The sequence below is a fragment of the Galleria mellonella genome, unplaced genomic scaffold, assembly GCF_026898425.1.
Source record: "Galleria mellonella isolate WM207_F2 unplaced genomic scaffold, CSIRO_AGI_GalMel_v1 utg1674, whole genome shotgun sequence".
Taxonomy (NCBI): domain Eukaryota; kingdom Metazoa; phylum Arthropoda; class Insecta; order Lepidoptera; family Pyralidae; genus Galleria; species Galleria mellonella.
The window spans coordinates 309,536-328,917 of NW_026442013.1; the positions used below are offsets into that span (position 1 = coordinate 309,536).

General features: G+C 33.4%; 1 protein-coding gene across 1 annotated transcript in view; it reads left to right on the forward strand.

The window, feature by feature from the left end:
• LOC113514753 (gamma-aminobutyric acid type B receptor subunit 2) overlaps positions 1–19,382 on the forward strand; it is a 196,807-nt gene that overhangs the window by 167,922 nt on the left and 9,503 nt on the right. The window contains exons 7-12 of the mRNA XM_052892801.1: positions 1,135–1,297; positions 6,071–6,136; positions 7,497–7,673; positions 15,808–16,074; positions 17,547–17,607; positions 19,034–19,262. Of these exons, the coding sequence (XP_052748761.1) occupies positions 1,135–1,297; positions 6,071–6,136; positions 7,497–7,673; positions 15,808–16,074; positions 17,547–17,607; positions 19,034–19,262 (963 nt within the window). The remainder of the gene's footprint in view (positions 1–1,134; positions 1,298–6,070; positions 6,137–7,496; positions 7,674–15,807; positions 16,075–17,546; positions 17,608–19,033; positions 19,263–19,382) is intronic.

The window sequence follows — 19,382 nt, forward strand, 5'->3', positions numbered from 1 at the left end:
AAAGCGCAGTTGGTTATATAAACAATACAGTTATCCCAACTCTGTTATAATTGCGGCAGCGAGGGACAGCTATATAATCAGACTACAGTATAGAGTTGTTCAAAAAGGGTGTATTAAGATTTATTCAGGGTTAGCAACAGGCTCGTAACACTCCTAGTATTGCAGGCGTCTATAGGCTTCAGTGACCGTTTACTGTTAGACTAGCTATACGCTTGCTTGGCACCTTCGTGATATAAAAAAATGGGGATAAAACCGACAATGGTATCGAATGGAATCTAAAAAGTTTTTAAAATTTAAAACTATATTATAATTTCTATACAATTTAAGGAGATAAAATAATAATTTATAATCGAAACAAAAAATTTGTAGGTTTTATGTGCCTCTGCAGTAAAAAGGCAACCACCTTAGCAGTTAGTTGTAGAGTAAGTACTCGTAGCGCTGATTTTCTACTAGTGCCTTATAAAAAGAATGAAAACTTAGATTTCTTTTCATTTTAGTAGTAATTTTTTTTTAATTGCTTGTAAGTAAAGTCCGACTCGCACAAACTTGCCGCCCAAAAACTACAGTGACTGTTTACCATCAGACAAGCTCTATGCTTGTTTTAAAAATAATAAATAATGTTATAAAAAAATATATATATATATTAAATGCGGTCGATCATTCCATTAAATCTACGGAGTTAGACATTGTTAATCTAGAAATGTAGGGTTTCCTGTAGTCGTTTCTTAAGAAATAAAAATAAAATTGTTACCCTGGTATACGTTGGTGGCATCAGCGAATGGTGGTAGTTGAGGATAAATTCAAACTAGTTGGTTCATTGTAACGAATCCATTTTTTGTCTGTCTGTTTTGATGCTTCGGCATCACACAAAAACTACTGCACCGAGGTTGATGCGGTTACTACTGTTCTAATTCTAAAATTGTTCTAATTTTAAAAAATTGTATATGTTTCTTCATTTTTATATAACACAGGGTGCTAACGAGCATGCGGTTCACTTAATGGTAAGTGACTACCGCCGCCCATGAGCACCCATAATACTTGGTCATTGCAGGTTAGAAAAAAATATGCCCCTACCTTTGAAATCCTACATGGATTTAAAAAAGAGGTTCCATCTCATTTTCTACTTTCTTGCAGACAATTCGGCTGGGACACTGTGACGGCGTTCTCGCAGAACGAAGAAGTATACTCGTTAGCAGTGAACGAGTTGGTGACGCAGCTGGAAGCGGCCAACATCACGTGCGCGGCTTCCATCACCTTCGCCGAGTCCGACTTTAAGGAGCAACTGCAGCAACTAAAGGTTCGCCACAACAATGTATACTTTTTACGTTACTTATTTTCGAAAAATTTATTATACTGCTTTACGATAATTGTAATGTAAAAAATCCTGAACGATATTTGGTTGAATAGCTATATATATATATAATAAATAGCCAGACATATTATGGTTTATTGCATCATTTCTAAAAATAATAAATACAGTAAATGTTAATGTGAAGTGATACAAAAGGTGGCCTTATCTTTAAGCAATTTCTTATTGAAAATTTGCAAATAGAAAATTGAGAAGTTGCTTAAAGATAAGGCCACCCTTTGTTTCTACAAAGGGTCATATTTATCCTCACTAATACAAGACCATTAAAATTTTTAATATTTAAATTATCTTTATTAAAAAAAAAACTTGTTTACAAGCTCTTTTAAATTGTCATCTTTGATGAACCTACTGCTGAAGAAACCTGCAAGAAACTCAACTTACTCTTTTATATAAATTTACCATATCTAAAATAACATGGTCGTTTAAAAACCCATGCATTTTCTACAAACACCATGCACGTTTGTCATTCAAATTAACATTTAGTGTATACTCGTATAGGACTCGCTCAATAATTGTTTTTCAATAACAGTTTTAAATTTATAAATAGACAAATCCATTATATCCATCGGTATGTAAATATATATTATAAATCATAAATATTATATTGGCCCTAACTAAAGTAATTTGAAAGTTTTATATCATTTAATTAGAAATTGGCCGCCGAATCGCATTAATGAGGATTCAGACCGGTGCGGAAATATCTTAAGAACATTTATTTTGAAGAATTTAAATATTAATACATTTTAATTAAATGGAATCGATTTCAATTTAGGGATATTCTTGTCTTGTGCTTTACTTGTTCTGTGGTATTACTGAACGAGAAATGAAAGTACCGACAAAATAAGAAAGTATTTTATTAAAATAAGTGTAATCTTACGGAAGTCCATATCACTTATGATTTAATTAGAAATATTTTGTTTAATTCCACTACTATTAAAATAAGAAAGTAAATAAAATATATAACAAATATACTCATGACTCTAATCTTAGATTTTTTTATACAACTTAGAATGGCAAACAAGCAGACGGCCCTCCTGATGTAAAGTGATAACCGTCGCCTATAGACATGAGCAGTACATGAGAGTATTAGCAATGGAGTCTAACAGTCTTATTATTAGCAATAGTCTATCAGGTCGACCCCCACGTGGTTCCTCCTGGAAACTGTCATGGTCAATTCTTATGGAATTCATCACGATACGCTGAATGACCTGCTTCATGCAAAAAAAAAGACAAATTTGAAGAGACTCACTTTTTAAATATTATTAAACAATAATAAGATTACAGTTGTTCCTGAAAGATTTGTGTAAACATGACGAGTGATGTATGTTTAGACAGTGCATGGCACTTTTATTATCTTTAATAATTAGTTGAATCTACAGAGTAACTACATAAAGCATCAGCAGAATTGTATGTTCTCGAGTATTGTGTCTCAAGTTATCCAGAACAAAGAAAATGTTCGCCTTTGTCGAGTGGGGAACTTTTGTTTGTTTTCTTTACCTCAAACAGTAACAAGCTTTGTTTTTTGTTTGTGTTACCCCAATGTATTATCATTATTAAGAAATTAATATGCCATTTTAAATAAGTTTATACGATATATTACGTTAGACATGATTTTGGAGATTGTTTTGGACATATCAAGCAGTCGGCACTGTGTGTGTACTTGATGATTATGATTTTTTTTAAAAACATCCTTATATAAGTACTAGAAAATTGACAGACTCACAACACACAGACAGACAAAAAAACTCTCCACCCCCCCCCCTTCAAAATTGGTTAGGTACTTATGGAGCAATAAAATAAGTTAATAAATTTATACGGACATTTGTATGAATTACTTTATTTATACAAGTAAATAGTTATCGAATACTTATCAAATGAGTTGGTTTTTGTCAAAATATTTGACATGAAAATTAAAAAACAAGCTTGAAAACTTTATTTAAAAAAATAGGGGAAACAATATAGAATAATAAGCTGTATAGTTTAGAAACATTGCCTGTTTGTGAGGCGAATTGAAAAATAACAACATTAGATTCGGAATTTAAATAGGTGTGACCAGGAACACGTTTCAAATAAAAAAAAAGTTTATTGATATCTATGCATTGAATAATCATTGAATTTGAAAATATTGCATTTTAAAATAACACATCCTTTTGTACCAAATAACTATCGATACTTTGTACAAAAAATAATAAATACAATTAATACAATATTATATAAATAGTTTTACAGTTGAATATTATTATGTTCATACTTCTGTACTACTGGCCGTGTGGTCCCGGCATAGAATAGGCTACCCCTTCCTTTTCCTTGGGTGTCATAAAAGATGATTAAGGGATGGCAGCAATATCCCTCTTAAACATCTCTAAACCCTGACTGCAGTTTTTTTATGGATGATAATGGAATGGTAACCCCGCCCACGCTATCGGTATACACCGGCGGGGCACCAGTGAGGGATGATAGGTGTAAATGAAAGGTCAGTTAGCCCATCGTGATAAATACACTTAGAATTTGGCACGATGGTTTCCAGGAGGGACCACATGGAGGTCAACCTGACGGGGTACATTGTTAACAATGGAACTGGTAGTCGGCATTACTAATAACCCTCCCCCCCTAACTACGGTTGTCAATCCGCCTGTAAATCATGGCCACTACTGGCAAAAACCCCCAAGGGGGAGTCTTGGACTCAGCAATGGACGGTTGAGGGCTAATATGATAATGATACTTCTAAATAGTTGCATAAATTCTTTTACCAGTTTCGTGAATACAGTAGCTGTGCCGACTCTTAAATAACGTAGTCATTATTTTCTCAGTACAAATTACAATCATAAGAATTAGGATGAGGTTATTTTATAGTTACGATGTAATCCTTGATCTATGGCTCAGTAGGTATCCATGGGCGTATCAAGTGTCATCATACAAATGCTTCGCCAAAAATAGGTCAAGGATTTTCTCCATGTGTGCGTGAATAGGGTTGCCATAATGTATATTTATTACTCAATATGTAGGAGGAAACAATGCGTGAAGATTTGTAATGATGCTTATCTTTACTGATCCCTTTAATTTATATCCAAGCGTAAAATAAGTTTTTACCTTATAATTTCGTTTTAAATATATCAAAATAGCTCATATGTATATGTATTTATATTTCACCAGAAAAAAAAATAGATAATATAAAACCCTGTTCTTATATGGGAATTTTTTTAATCCAATTACTAGCAATACTAAAAAAAGCGTTTACTATTTTTATTTAAAAAAAATTGTCAGCAGAGCGTTAAATTAGCAGACTAAATATTAATACGTTTTTAATATTTGATGCTCTATCTATATCAAATATGGCTATTTCCAACTGAATGTAATAATGCAGTGATTGCCTGTAATTTTATTACGGAGTGTTTACTACGTTCTAAAAGTCTAATTGTTTCCGAGAAAAAGCAAATCAGGTTCCTTGTTTTGATAAAATATTTGTTGAGTAAAAAGAATGTTTATTTCTTACTTTTACAATATCTTATTCATGGTTCATCGTTCAAAAATATTAGACAAAGGAAATGGCGCCTACACAGCTTTTGTCTGACATTATTCTTTTTTTATAAATCAATAGGCATTTATAGATTCTACGTTCGCCTTTGATAACAAAATCGAAATATGTATGTACATATACATATATACATACATATTTATTAATCATATTTAGTTAAGCATATATATATATAGTATGTGTTTAACTAAATATTTTCCTTTGAGTGAGATCTATTATTAGTTATTATATTTTCGGTAGATTCTTTTCTCAGGCCGTAAAATTAACACGCACGACATACAAGCTGATGACCCACTTGATGATTGATGACGAGTGACCATTACCTTTAGATATAAACAATGACACATTATAGAATATACTAATGTGCCTATGGTAGCCATCAAGTGTTTTCATTCCTAAAAACTATGATATTATGCATCCATACCCTATAATTTCACTGAAATATAAACCAAAACATAGTCCTGCATTCATAGCTGCTTCGCGACAGGAATACGAATGGGACAGAGGTACCCATGCAGATAAATTTTGTAAAATGTCTTCCTTTAGTAAAATTATACTCAATAATCGCTTATTTGAATAAAGGAATGACAAAAGGCAATTAAATATTATTTTTTTTAATAAATAACAGTTCCTGGCCAATACTAATGACAAAGTCTCATGAATGTAAATTGAAACGCATTACACAGGAATTGAACCTGCAACAATAAGAAGATTGAAACAGTACTTTAAACCGTTACACAATGATTTTTTTTTTACGCAACCTAGAATGGCAAACAAGCTGACAGCCCTCCTAATGGAAAGTAGTCACTTATACCTTATTATTTTTTAATTTATTTATTTATTCATTAGTACAAATATGTGTACATGGCGGACTTAATGCTAAAAGTATTCTCTCCCAGTCAATCATCAACCAACATAATTACTTTTTTATTTAATAAAATGTAGATCAATTAATTAATCAATCGATTTGATAATCAATATCATAAATCAATAAATATCATAATCAATAAATCAATCGGTAGATCAATCGACTATTCAGTGAATCTATCAACCGATCAATCGGGTAATCAGTCGATCGAACATTTGTTCAATTGTTAAAACCTTGTCTCTCTTTTGTAAACATTTCACTGTTAGCTATGCTTTTATTTTTATTTTTTGTTAACTAGGAACTGGACACCCGCATCATTATAGGCAGTTTTTCACAAGAAATGATACCGAAGATCTTCTGTGAGGTGAGCAAATATCAACATCATCATCATCACCGTTTAAGCCTGGAGGCTTAAACCTCCATAGACTATATTTTTACAATTTGAAATAGCAAATCTAGCTAACGATAGTCGCCTATAGATATAAATAGGACTTCATACTTTCTACAATGCACTAAGAAGGTTCTAGTTTAGATTTTATTTTTACGTTTGTTACCTCATCGTCTTTTATAAACCGATTTAAAAATTCTTATTTTATCTGAAAGAATAAACTTACAAATTACTCCCATAGTGATTTTATCAAAATTGGTTCAGCAGTTTAATTTTTTACTGGTTTTGCCATAACTGAAGTTTTCTTTTGCGGAATTTTAAATGAATTTTAAAAATATTTTATAATAAATCAAAAATGACAAACAAACATTCAGCCCATCTGACAGTAAATGATACTACTAACCTAGCAACACCAATCACCTACTCCTAATTTATTACTATTTATTACTTTAGTAATTACCTATTTAAAACGGAAAATTAGTTTACGTTTGTTTCGTTTCTGCTAGACCTCTATAATCTTACTAATCAATCAAACAATCAATATAATAAAATCGTAACTGGTCGCTGTCTGTACATGTAAGATATATAAGAAAAACTACTATAAAGGAGCTTTATGAACGCAATAGAGTCCAAACCAATGTGTTTTTAGAATTTTTTACTGTTTGTCTGTACATTTGTGCACGCTAATCTCAGAAACGGCTTAAGCTATTGCGTTACGGTTTTATTTCAATCGGTTCATAAATAAAAAAGTTATACCAATCTAAAGAATCCCATATAAAATACTGTAAAATAACCGATCAGTTGCATTGGCTGAACATGTATGAAGGTATTGGGTACGTAATTATCATTTAAGTATATAATACAATACAAGACTGGATTCATGGAGAAATTCAATGAGAATAATATACGGGAACTACATAAAAGCGGGCAACGCCGCGAGAAACGGCTAGTGTGTATAATAAAATTGTAACTAAACGATGTCTATACTTAGAATATATTTAAAAAAATTATATTTCTGGTAATACGGGCAATAGAAGGCAAGACAATATTTTTTAGAAATTCTATCTATCTATCTCTCTGTCTGTTTATATCTTTGTTCCCACGTTACGTAAAAATTACTACACCAAATTAGATGCAGCTTTCCGTTGTGTTACTGAAGCTCTAACTTAAAAACTAATATATAGTTTATCTTTTTACACTATATAACGGTGGTCTTTTTTATCTCATTATCCTGCTTTTGAAATCCACACATATTTTAAAATATCTTAATAATTAATTAAACGCTTGTGCACGTGGAAATGTTTAGTAAAATAAAATACAATATATGAGAGCGCAGGCATTCAAGCTGGGCATGTTCGGGGCGGAGTACGCGTGGCTAGTAGCGGGCGCGCCGCCACGCGTGCGCGGCGCCGCGCCGTGTGCGCGTGCGCACCTCGCCCGCGCCCTCGAGGGACTCGTCACCGTCACCGCGCACAGGGGGCTAGTGGGCGACGTCATCTCTTACTCTGGACTGGTGAGTAATTTATTTATTTATTTATACTTTCTCACACATTAGAAAAAGTCTACAGGCCTGACTTAATGCCTGATAGCGTAACGGTTGACTTAACAGTCAACAGAGAGTAAACAGAGAAAGTAAATAGCGGTGCATAAATATTGGTAATGCAAGTATACTTTTATCAGTGTGGAGTCTTTCAAAAAGCGTGTATTAAGGCATCTTCAGGGTAAGCAACGTGATACCCCTGATGTTACAGTGACTGTTTACCATCAAACAGATGACATGCTTGTTTGCCACCATTATGGTTTTAGAAAAATCAGCAAATTAAAAAATAAAACTACCTTGCCAGAAATAGAACTTATATTATTTTTATGCAACTTAGAATGGCAAACGAGCTGACGGCCTAATGGAAAATCATTTCATCTCTTTTTTCCTCAGACGAAAGTATATTATGCTGAGGTCCCTAATAGACTCTTCGACATCCTGAAGCCAAAAATATATGGTGACATATTGTATTTTTACTCCATCACCACTCGAATAAATTTGGAACAGCCTTTCTAAAATTAACAAGCTCGCATATTTATACCACTCACCTTTTATATTCATTATAACGCAGCCTAATATATCATTCCATTCATGTTATCTGAAGTATTGTTTAGAACAGTGTTTTCCAAACTTTTTCATCGCGTGACCCCCTTAATATGAAAAGATATTTTGAAACCCCTACCTTCCGCCGTTTCTAATCTATATGTATTCTATTAGTTAACAAATATCAAATCCGTAGATTTTTCTTTTCATAATTAGGTATCGGTTAAATACAATAAACAAGTATTAAAAAATTAAGTACCTAAAACAGTAAAATTGACTTTATTAAATTGCGAAACTTGTCGTTTTTTACGGCTTGGCTTCGCAACATTCCGCGCCCCTTAGTAAAAGCTTCGAGACCCCCAGGGGGTCGCGACCCAAACTTTGAGAAACACTGATTTATAGAAAGAAGGCCTACATTTTCATTTATAATTGTTTCAAACATTTTTGCTTTATCATTGTGTTCATAAATTACAATTAAAAATAACCTAACGCTTCAGTTCTGAACTGTTAAACATTTTACCATAATAAATTCTCGTTTTAACATGACTAATAATCCTGATAACAATACAGTAATGGCTTGAGACGAGGGAATTTTCGGGGACGAACAAAATTAAGTTACTGAACATTTAATATCTTCATAAAGTTAAATTTCAGAAATCAATTTATATTTCAGGTAAGATAAAACTAATACATTTCACAGTATGACAAAAATCCGTACCCGACCCAAAGGTCCCCATGACACTTGCGGCATTTCCGCGTTGGATTGCCAGAGATATCCTTTGAGCCAGATACGAACCAGAACGGCGATCATGGCCCCTATCCGCAATGCGCAGACTCAACTCTCTTATGAAGGATTTTACTTCCTCTTTTGATTGATTTGAAATCAATTAAAAAAATACTCGAGTAAAATAAAATACTAGAATAAACGTGCAAATAGTAAATTGTTATTAGTCCGAGTTCTCAGTCTAATCAGGTTTCGATATTTTTTTTGTTTTGAAATTATACATATATACATATATGTTTGTGTATTTACCTTTATAATTAGAAATTTGTATTTCAATATTATTATTGAAAGACAGTTTTTTTTTTTAAGCCAAAAAAACCTGTGATGCTGCAACCTTTCCATGATCTTTTGTTCTCGCTTTTTTTTTAAAGTTCGCTGCTAATTCGGATCAATGTTAGGAATTTTTTGTAGAGACGTTTTTTATCTCCTCTGGGTACAAAGTATATTCTCCAAAAGAGATATGTCGTATATGTATGAGTGGGCTATAATCACACATTAAGTACTGCGGCGTTTCGTCCTCACTGTGACAAAATCTGCAAACACTTTTTGGGCATAAGCCTAGTTGGACCTTGCTTGTTTAGTTTGCAGTGAGAGCCCTTGTTATTTTTTTTATACTACTTAGAATGGCAAACAAGCTGAAGGTCCACCTGATGGAGAGTGGTAACCGTCGCCTATAGAGATGAGCAGTACCATGGACATAACAGAGTATACTGTTTTGCCCATGGTTCTCCCCCATGCGTTGCCATTCCTGAGGACTCAGGTGTTATTCCTCTGTACCCAGTAAATTCACGTCATATTCCACCCTTCAAACCGAAATACAGCCATGCAAACACAACAGCTTTCAGGGGGGGAGGGGTTTCATGGGCGAAACTGTATACTCTGTTATGTCCATGGTACTACTCATGTCTATAGAGCGACGGTTACCGCTTTCCATCAGGTGGGCAGTCAGCTTGTTTGCCATTCTAAGTTGTATAAAAAATATATATACCTAGTGAAATAAAATAATATAAATAAATACGAAAATTCTCGAATACCTACAAAGGTTAACTCGACACAGAGCAATAAGACCTTAACACTCTAGAAGCGTCTCATACATTATGGGGTACCATGCACGTAATAGTATATTCCACAATGTCCATGACACTATTACACCATCATCTCTGCATATAATCTAGCCACTGACTACCACTTGTTTATGCTTGTTTGTCACCATAGTAATATAAACAAAAAAAACTTTCGTAGCCCATCAGCTTGTACGCCAATTCAAATTGTATAAAAAAAAACTAGATCGTTTACTTTGTAAAATCCAGAAAAATTCTAGACAACTCAAAGCAGGGATAATAAACTTTTATCTGGTATATAGTAGCGTCAGCTGGCGAAAATACTAACAAGACACGGAATTAATATCAATAGAACGGATTCGTATGTTCGACATTAAATTCAACATTTGTACAAAATGTATCAAGCAGCTTTTACAATGTTTTTATTATTATCACTTAGGCTAGAGAGCTATAATATTATTGAATATACATATTTTTTTTTGATGGATGATAATGAAATGGCAACCCAGCCTGCACTAACGATATACGCTGGCGGGACACCAGTCAGTGAGGATGTAACCATCTGGAATTCAGCACGATGGTTTCCAGAGGTGCCCCCTGTCTACGAGGAAGTCGACCTGACGGGGTATATTGCTAGCAATTAGACTGGTAGCCCGCATTACTAATAATCAGAATAAAATCAAAACAGGGAAAAATTTTGATTAATATAGATATTATTCACATATAATAATCACAAATTTTTACCCGCAGCTTGATCTATGTGGCGGGAATATATTGATTGATGCGAATTAATACTAGCCTATGTCCATCCCAAATAGATCTACGTATATAACAAATTTTATTACTATTGGTTGAGCCGTTAAGGCGCCAAGAAGTAAACTGACTTATATTCACATTTGCAATAACAGAAAAGATAATTTAATCATTCGATATATGTGGAGAAGGTCGAAAGAAAAAATTAAAATAAAAAAAATATTATTTATTAACTTTTTCGTAACAATACCATCCTTTCATTCGTCGAACGATGGTGTAAAAGAGATACCTATCTCGCTAATATACAAAGATTTCGGAAAAGAATAGATGGAATGCATAATTCATATTGATAGAGAGGGATAGATAAAAATGCATCTGCTTTTTGACTAGTCCGTAGCTAAGAACAAGAAATTACATAGAAGGAATGATTAAATAAAGACTGTAAATCATATTGTTGCCTCCTTTCTTCTTATGCAAATATAATTACTAAAAAAAGACGAAAGATGCACCATCAGTTGCTATTTTTCTCAATTCATAGCAGGCTTGTGTATAAGATAGTGTATAAGTGATATAATAACAGCATGATTGACATCTCTTTCAGTTATGTCTCCCATTTCTATTCCTTTCGTTCGTCTTCTAGAATCATTCACCCTCACATACACATATCGACTATTACTAAGTTTATTTAATCTGACTCTTCCAGGTTTTTTTTTTTATTTTTTTTAATGGATGATAATGGAATGGTAACCCCACCCGCGCTATCGGTATACACCGGCGGGGCACCAGTGAAGGATGATAGGTGACAATGAAGTAGGTCAGTTAGCCCATCGTGACAAATTCAACAAGAATTGTTCACGATTGTTTCCAGGGGGAACCACGTGGAGGTCGACCTAATAAGGCATATTGCTAGCAATGGGGCTGTCAAACTCCATTACTAACAATCCCTTTCCCCCCGACACTTCCAGGTTTTACTAACTGTACTCGTATTATAAGTTAACAACCTACACAAATGAACATGGCAAATCTGTGCAAACAGTCGGTACCTGCTTGAGCCTGTTCATCTTTTATTCATTGGCATCCTAATTCAGTTTCAAGAATAAACGTGGGTAGCTCCGGCTGTAGGATTATTGCTTATGTGTGTGATAAATCGAGACATATCTTGGCGGTTCGACTTAGATTTTTCTGAACAACTTAGGTAAATATCAAACGTGAAAAGTCAACAAGTAAAATTAAAGGTTTTTTTTTTTTAATTGAATTAATTATAATCCGCTTGTACAATGACTTGGGATTTGAGGAATTATTTGAAATGATGCCCGCAGCCACCTTTCATCATTTTACTGCTCGCCATCGACAGACATTTTCCCTTAGACGCCTATATCTAAATGGCCGCATACAGTTCGGTTTCAGAGGAGAATGTAATGTAATGTAAATTGGACTCTCTTTTTTGCGCTTAGCTTCTCATTTGGGCCGTTGTGCGTATGAGTCGTGGCTAGTACAGCACAACCTAGCTTCGTGATGAATACACCTGGATTTTTAAACGTTGATGGGCTACAGCTTCACGATGGTTTCAGCCGTTTCTTCGGCGGAGAACAGCGTGGAGGTCGACCTCCTATTGTGTATAAATGTTTGTTTAATGGACAATGGGTATTTTACATTATTTTAGCAATGGTTTTGATAATCTGGTAGCCCGCATTACTAACGATCCCTTCCCCTCTGGAATACGTACTAGGACAGACGTTTTTAATTTTTGAAAATGGAAAAGAACACTCACCCATGTTAATTGTATACAATATCAAATCACCTAAAGGAAAATAAAACGCTGAGAATGAAGTCAGTTAAATTCGCCTACCGTGGAAAATTATCTAGTAATTAATCATAATTGATTCTAGAGAAATCATCTATTTCTTTAACAGATTTTTTTATACCACCGAGGTGGCATATAAGCATATTGCCCATCTAATGGAAAACTATTACCGAAGCCTACGAACACCTGCAATACCAAAGGCACTAGGCACGCGTTGCCGACCCTGAAGAAACCTCTTTACCTCTTTTTTTAACAACCAAATGCTGTAGTCTCTTGGAAAAACCACGACATGGAGCTCATTCTATAACTTGAGCAGTCGTGGGAGAAAACATCTCTGAAACCGCGTTGTACGCGATTATCTAGGCTCTAAGGTACGGGGTGGAACTCCTTGTCGATGACAAGTCAATGGTAGAAAGTGGCCGTGGGCATCATATTGAACAATGATTTGACTAACCCTTCGAGTATTATAGTCGTGAGCATGTTTTATTTATTTTGTTTATTGTAACCAAATTATTCTGCAACAGGTTTGCAATTCGTTTACAAATATACTACTTTATAAACAAAAATGAATTATCACTTATATCCGTGTGCAAACTAAAGGAACGAAAAAAATTTAACTTTGTTATTTTATTATTGAATAATGACTATCGTGAGTCATACTGTCTTTATTGTAATTGTTTAACTGAGTTTATTACTCTATTTTGTTATCACAGCTAACCCTCGTCTCTTGGGAGTAGGTAATATGACTTCAAATGAAATAGGGAGACAAGTATAAGTGAGTCGTAATATCCTCTATATTATTTCCTCTCGCGGAATAGGTCATAAAAATATGCCGTTTCTGCCTTAGCAAACATTGTAGTTATATGTCGAAACATATTACAATAGTAGTTAGTAACAGTTAACATGCAACAATAAAATCTGAATGACTACTTCGTTTTGTAATCATAAAATTTATTACAGTGAATTTTTTTTTATATGGCAAATAAATCAATGAATATTAAATAACCCCGCCTTTATTAATTTTCATACGCTGGCGGGGCACCAGTGAATCGGTGATCAGAGATGACAATGAAAACAGGCCATCTCTCCATCAATTAATCCATCAAGAATTAACCATGATAATATCAAAGAACCGGTGGCCGACCTGGTTGAAATAGCAATGGGATTTTTTGTTTATAAATATTGAATACCCCACAGTGTATTATTAATATGTATAAACGCAAATAAATCAGAGAATATTAAATAAAAAATTTATTAATTTTCATTGTGGCTTCCTAGAATCGTTCGGCTCAGAGATGAGCCAGTTAATCAGGGCATCTCTCCATAATTTATTCATATGTAAATGGAAATATCAAATAATCCGGTGGCCCACCTTATGGAAAATCGTATTTGTTGTTTATAAATATTGAATATACCCTGTATATTACAGAATAAACTATACTTAATACCCTCGATGCCCCTCGTACGTTGCTATTTCTGAGAAGAACTAAGGTCTTTGGCTATGCCTATCCCAGTCTAGGATTTGAACCCTTGATGGTAATTAATGGAATGGTAACCCCGCCTGCGCTAACAGTATACGCTGGCAAAGGTTTCGGAAATTATCGAGAACAAACATCATAACGTAGTATTTTTATATCTATATTAAGGTTGCTGACAACCCCATTAATTAATATAGTCGTGTGTATGTTTTTTTTTATTTTATTTATAGTGTATTTTGGGCAAATAACTACATAAATATCCCTAAATAGGGAACATAACCAAAGCTTACTCTATAAATTATGTGCATATAACATACTCATAGATGTATTTAATCCAATAAATTAGCAGTCAATTATCTTAATAAACTATGTTTAATCAATCAATCAAATCTATCATAATCAATCAAAATCAAAATTTGATCAATCCATATCTCGGATCATATCAATAATCCTCACATATTTACTTATATCCATTCCATTCCTTAACGTAAATTAGAATCTCCAGGTGCTTACAGAATTAGTAAGGTATATTTGATGCCAAATAATATACGAAGATATATAGCAAATACTATCAAATTGAACTAACTATCTCCGTTGGGGGATTGTTAGTAATGGATTCTAACAGCCCTATTGCTACCTATATACCCTATCATGTCGATCTCCAAATGGTTCCCTCTGGAAACCATAGTGGTCAATTGTCAATTATCTTGTTAAATTGGTCACTATAAACTAACTGATCTACCTTCGTCCTCATCTGTCATTTATCATTAGTGCCTAGACAGTGTATAAAGATAGCGCAGGCGGGATTACCATTCCATTTTCCATTCCAAAAAAATCATTTAAAATCTTTTAAAAAAAATTGAGGTGATGATCAATCATTCCTTTCCTCGACACGAAATTATCAATTAAAATATATGTTTTTTCGTAAAAACGCTGTATCTAGAGTTATTTATCCTGACTTCACCCTCGCCTATCATCCCGCCCTAATACTCCATTAGCGCAGACCTACTCATTGTAAGACAATGTCACACAAACCGCAATTTAGAAAAATCTTTTTCCTAAACTGGGTCTAAAAATGAACCTAAGACCTTCTAAACCTATCATAGAGGTTGAATCAAATCAAATTAAAACTTATTTTCATATTAATTATTTTCCCACAAAAAACGACATTAATTGTGGCAAAATCAGTTATTTTAAAATTAAAATAACTGATTTTGCCACAATTTAAATAAAAACAAAACTACTTAACCAATTTGGATAAAATTTCTATGATACCAATTTGTAAGTATGTCTTTTCAGGTAAAAAAATCTTTCAAATCAGTTTATACAGACAGACAGAGTTATGAGATAACAAACATAATAGAAATTGCTGCTAAGTTTAGAATCTTATTCTTTTTGAAATCGATTGAAAAACACTTTTAATTCATAATTTCTTATAATTCTACTAAAAGTTGATTGAAAAGTACAAGAAACTCAATAGTCATTTATTATTTTTAAACCTCTGTTAACGTATTTTTACTTGTCAAAATTACATAATATTCATAAACATATTTTTACTCGCCAACTCTCGACATCACACAACAAGCATATAAGAAATTCAGCGGCATTATTTATGTAAACACAAGTTACTCAGCTTAATTACATGGGAGACATAAAATGTTAATGAGATTTCCATTGATTGCAGACAAACGAGATGTTCTATCGGGAAATGGAGAGTGCCGGCGTCCCAGTGTCCCCATATGCCCCGCAGACTTACGACGCTGTTTGGGCAATAGCGCTCGCACTGAGCAAAGCCGAAAATCTCTGGCGAAACTTGGCAATGACGGACAATAACGGAACATCGCACAAACGAGGGTGGAAGTTGGGACTTGGACACTTTGATTACGACAGAAAAGACATGGCCGAAGAGTTTTTGAATCAGCTAGCCAATTTGAGCTTCCTCGGTGTTTCGGTGAATATATTTATTTATATTTTATATTAAACTTTAAATAAAATGAAAATATTAAGCTGGGCTTTGTTGGAAGCCTTTGAAAGGCGGCCCCTACAAGTTATTCAATACCGCGCTTGTTAAATAAAATATCTATAAGCATTTCCTTTTAAAATGAAAGATAATAGGTATAATTTTTTTACAATATTGGAGGCTTTGAAATTATATATATCTTCACGCTATCTTCATTAGATAGGCACAGAGCTCTTCTTAATACGTGTACATAATCAGTATTTTGTAATGACTAAGTTTATTATAGTCAACTAATTTTTTATCTCAAATTATCGACTCCAAAAATCGTAAGTGCAAGTCTGGTCAACACAAAAAATAGAAAGAAAACACCGTTAACAAATTAAATAAATCACATGGACAGTGGCAGGCGTAACCCCTGTCACGTTGGATTCAAATGTGCTCGACGTATTATGGACATATCGAAAGTTACGTTCACCGCAATAGAATCATTTGACCTCATTGGTTCCGATTGTAGTTGTGAGCATATTTTTATAGTTTAAATATGTCTAACATATTTAATTTCGAATAGTCATAATTCTTTCGCTTTTACCTACTTCAGTGTAAATTTATTCCTTGAAAATAGTTGATATAATTACTAATTGTGCATTTTATAAAATTCATTGTCATAGTAATGCTATGATTGTATGTATATATGTTGTATTAGCAATATTGTGTATAAAATGTCATTTTCTAATGTAAAATATAAATACATATAAAATATAAATAAGACATGCAAAATGTAATTTTTAATCTTATTTGACTATATTAGGCATGTACCTATTGAAATTTATTAGTTTAATTCAATTTTTTCTTTGACATTAACTTTATACAATATAAATAATCACCAACATTATTGCTACATACAAAGTTAGTTATTAATACATTAAATTTGCTTACAACTACCTGTCTACAACTTTAAGGCAATTAAACAGATGTCAAAAAGTTCTGTCATATGGTCTTTATTACGTTAAATGTCTGTTTAAAGTAAAAAAAATAGAGGGTACAGAGGACACTATTATGTTCATGGTACTGCTCATATCTATAGGCAATGGTCCCACTTTCCATCAGGTGAGTCGTCAACTTGTTTGCCATTCTCAGCTGCGTAAAATAAAAAAAATAAATATTTTATTTCCTTCCATTTTGAATAACCAATACTTATTCTATTACTTAACATTAAAAAAATACTCGTTTTTTACGTATTTAGATACCATATATTGTTAGAGCAATTGCCATTGCTAGTAATAATATACGGAGATACAGATGTTTTGAGTGATTAATATTTTCTGAAACCCAACACACTCTATATTTAATAGAGTCCTAAGTAAATAAATTAGATATTTAAAGGAGTGTTTAACAAAATTATAATAGGTATTATTTAGTTGTTCTCACATTACCTAATAATTGAATGGAGTTATTGCTTCCAGGGTCCAGTTTCGTTTAATGGAGCTGATAGAATAGGGACTTCTGCCTTTTATCAAATACAAGGTAATTTTGATTATCTACAATAGTAAAGTAATTATTACAATTAATGTAATACGACTATGTATTTTATGCTTATATATTTAGCTACCTCTGTTTTTTTTTTATTATATTCATATTTCATATTATTTCCTGTATCATGCTAATTTATTACTTTTTGCCTCTTCCAAAAGAGCTATATTATTTTATATATTATATTATTTTGTATATAGATCTCTTTTATTAATATGCACTCACACACACACACACACATATCTGTATATATGTATCTGAGCGTATGTATCTAACGTTTCCCATCCCAAAATGTTCCCAGACATACTAAAAAGATTTCACTTTAAAAAAAAAGATTTTAACACCTTGCAATTTTCAATGTTTTTTAAGAGACTTTAAAAAGAGCTAATAATTCACCCGACCATACCATAATTTGCTAATATTCAATAACATGAATCCACCATCAATTAGTTAGTTAAACGTTTAGATTTTTTACAAATTTAATTTAGAGAGTGTTCTTGTAATAATATTAACAAAACTTGGTCTCTATTAAAACAGTTTATATGAATCTATATTAATTTTGTCGTGAGAAAATATACATATTTTCTGTATCTACACTGAGTCCATAAATATTATATATTATATTACAAAGCAATTTATTGTCCTGGATATTTAGTTTCGTTCTTCAACCATTCGTATTTTACCAAATCGGCTTACTTCAAGCCCTCACTCTCTCACAATTTACCTGAATAGATTGTGATGTAAGCGACATAGTTTTCGTGACCTTTAACATGTACTTTTATTATTTTGTATATCTGTTTAGACTTTTGTTGAAAGATTTGGGTATTTTTCGTATATATTATGTATCATCATCATCATACCAGCTGTTTTTTTGATGGGTGAAAATGGTGTGGTAACCCCGCCTGCGTTAACGGGATACGCTAACGGAGCACCAGTGAAGGGTGATCGATGAGAATGAAAACAGGCCAGTTAGCCCATCAATCATGAATTCATCAAAATTCATCAGGAATTAACCATGATAGTTTCCAGGGAGAATCACGAGGAGATCGATCTGGTTGGGTATATTGCTAGCAATGGGATTCTCAGTCTCCATCCTTTTCCCTCCTCATACCAGCTGTAATCTGTTCACTGCTGAACATAAACTTCCCCCATAGACTTCCATAAAGAACGGGGCCGTTCCTTATGGCAGTTTACCATTGGGGAATTTTGTCAATAGTTGTTACGCTTGGCAAAAGGGTTGGCTTTTGAATATATTTTAAGAGGGACGCTGCTGCCCATTCCTCGACCATTAAGTTCTCTTAGTCATCGCTTAAGACATCTATGGGAAAGGAATGTTTGGCCCATTTTATATTGGGACCATATTTATCAGAATCACCCTTTATTATGTAATTCTATCCTCTAATATAATTTTATTTTTCAGGGGGCCGACCAAAAACAGTAGCTCTGTACACCCACGGCAGAGAATTGCGGTGTAAAGACTGCGCGAGACCGCAGTGGGCTGGTGGTATACCAGCCGCAAGGAGAGTCCTCGTACTCAGGGTGGACTCTGTGTGGGCACCAGCGAGGCTCGCCGTAGCTACTTTAGCTGCCGCCGGTGTGGCACTAGCATTAGCGTTCTTAGTGTTCAATTTACATTATAGTAAGCGACGGTAAGTAAATATAAGTAAATATCGTATTTAAAAAGGGGGTTTACATCAAAGCAGTTCAAAAAATTTTACTTCAACTTTATAAAATAATCAACAAAAACCACAATTCTCGATTCTAGCGCC